The sequence below is a fragment of the Engraulis encrasicolus genome, chromosome 12 (assembly GCF_034702125.1).
Source record: "Engraulis encrasicolus isolate BLACKSEA-1 chromosome 12, IST_EnEncr_1.0, whole genome shotgun sequence".
Lineage (NCBI taxonomy): Eukaryota > Metazoa > Chordata > Actinopteri > Clupeiformes > Engraulidae > Engraulis > Engraulis encrasicolus.
In genome coordinates this window covers 54,596,300-54,597,496 of record NC_085868.1, presented here as the reverse complement: position 1 = coordinate 54,597,496, position 1,197 = coordinate 54,596,300, and the positions used below count along the sequence as shown (strand labels likewise).

At 49.5% G+C, this 1,197-nt stretch overlaps 1 protein-coding gene across 1 annotated transcript in view; it reads right to left on the bottom strand.

Annotated features, from left to right (window-relative positions):
- Positions 1-554, bottom strand: part of LOC134459620 (acid-sensing ion channel 4-A-like) — a 143,787-nt gene extending 143,233 nt beyond the window's left edge. Inside the window, exon 1 of the mRNA XM_063211966.1 lies at positions 489-554. Coding sequence (XP_063068036.1) covers positions 489-554 — 66 coding nt within the window. The remainder of the gene's footprint in view (positions 1-488) is intronic.
- Positions 555-1,197: the final 643 nt, after the last annotated feature.

Sequence of the window (1,197 nt, the reverse complement as noted above, 5' to 3'; positions counted from 1 at the left end):
GAGAGAGAGAGAGAGAGAGAGAGAGAGAGAGAGAAAGAGAGGGAGAGAGAGAGACAGAGATGGAAGAATGAGTATGGAAGAGAGAAGCAGAAAAGAGAGAAAAAGGAGTGAAGGTACAGACAGAAAGGTAGGGAAGGAGAGAGAGAGAGATAGAGAGAGGGAGAGAGAGAGAGAGAAAGAGGGAGAGAGAGAGAGAGGGAGAGAGAGAGAGAGAGAGAGAGAGAGAGGGAGAGAGAGATGGAAGAGAGAGAGAGAGAGAGAGAGAGAGAGAGAGAGAGAGAGAGAGAGAGAGAGAGAGAGAGAGAGAGAGAGAGAGAAGGAATAGAGGGATGAAGATAGAGAGAGAGCGAGAGAGAGAGAGAGAGAGAGAGAGAGAGAGAGACAGAGAGAGAGAGAGAGAGAGAGAGAGAGAGAGAGAGACAGAGACAGAGAGAGAGAGAGAGAGGGAGGGAGAGACAGAGAGAGCACTGCAGTGAAAGCTAACTGACCTGGTAGAGGAAGAGGGCGAGGGATGCCAGGAAGGCCACTGCCCACACGGCCTGCCTCACGCCCATCCCACCACCACCGCCAACGCGGGCACTGCCAACGCCAGCACGCCCCCCTGGCATGAACACGTGGTCGATGCCATGGAGGGTCGACGCGCTGGCGAAGGTTTGTATGTCGGCCACGCCGTCGTCACATGATGATGATGATGGGGATGAGGAGTGGAGGTGGGCACAGGTGACGTCCTCCTCACCACCTGTCAGGTGCGCTGCTGTGATGGGCACACCTGTGCCACCGCCGTACACCTGGTGGATCAACCAGAAGATCAAAACGAGGCTAAAAATGAAATATTTCCAGCGTTCTTGTATGCAGCCCTTTAACACACATCGCTCCACCGCTGGAACATTGTAATAGTCACTGAAAAAACTTGACTACCATAATACAATGATAGGGTCTTTATTTATACATTATGACTAACCCTAGGTCATTGCCATTCTGGTGCATGGGTCAGCCGTTGCCTAGAGGTTAAGGAGATAAGCTTAAAGGGACAGAGTGAGATTTTTAGTTGTTTATTTCCAGAATTCATGCTGTCCATTCATTAATGTTACCTTTTTCATGAATACTTACCACCACCATCAAATTATAAGTATTCATTATGACTGGAAAAATTGCACTTTTCATACATGAAAAGGGGGATCTTCTCCATGGTCCGCC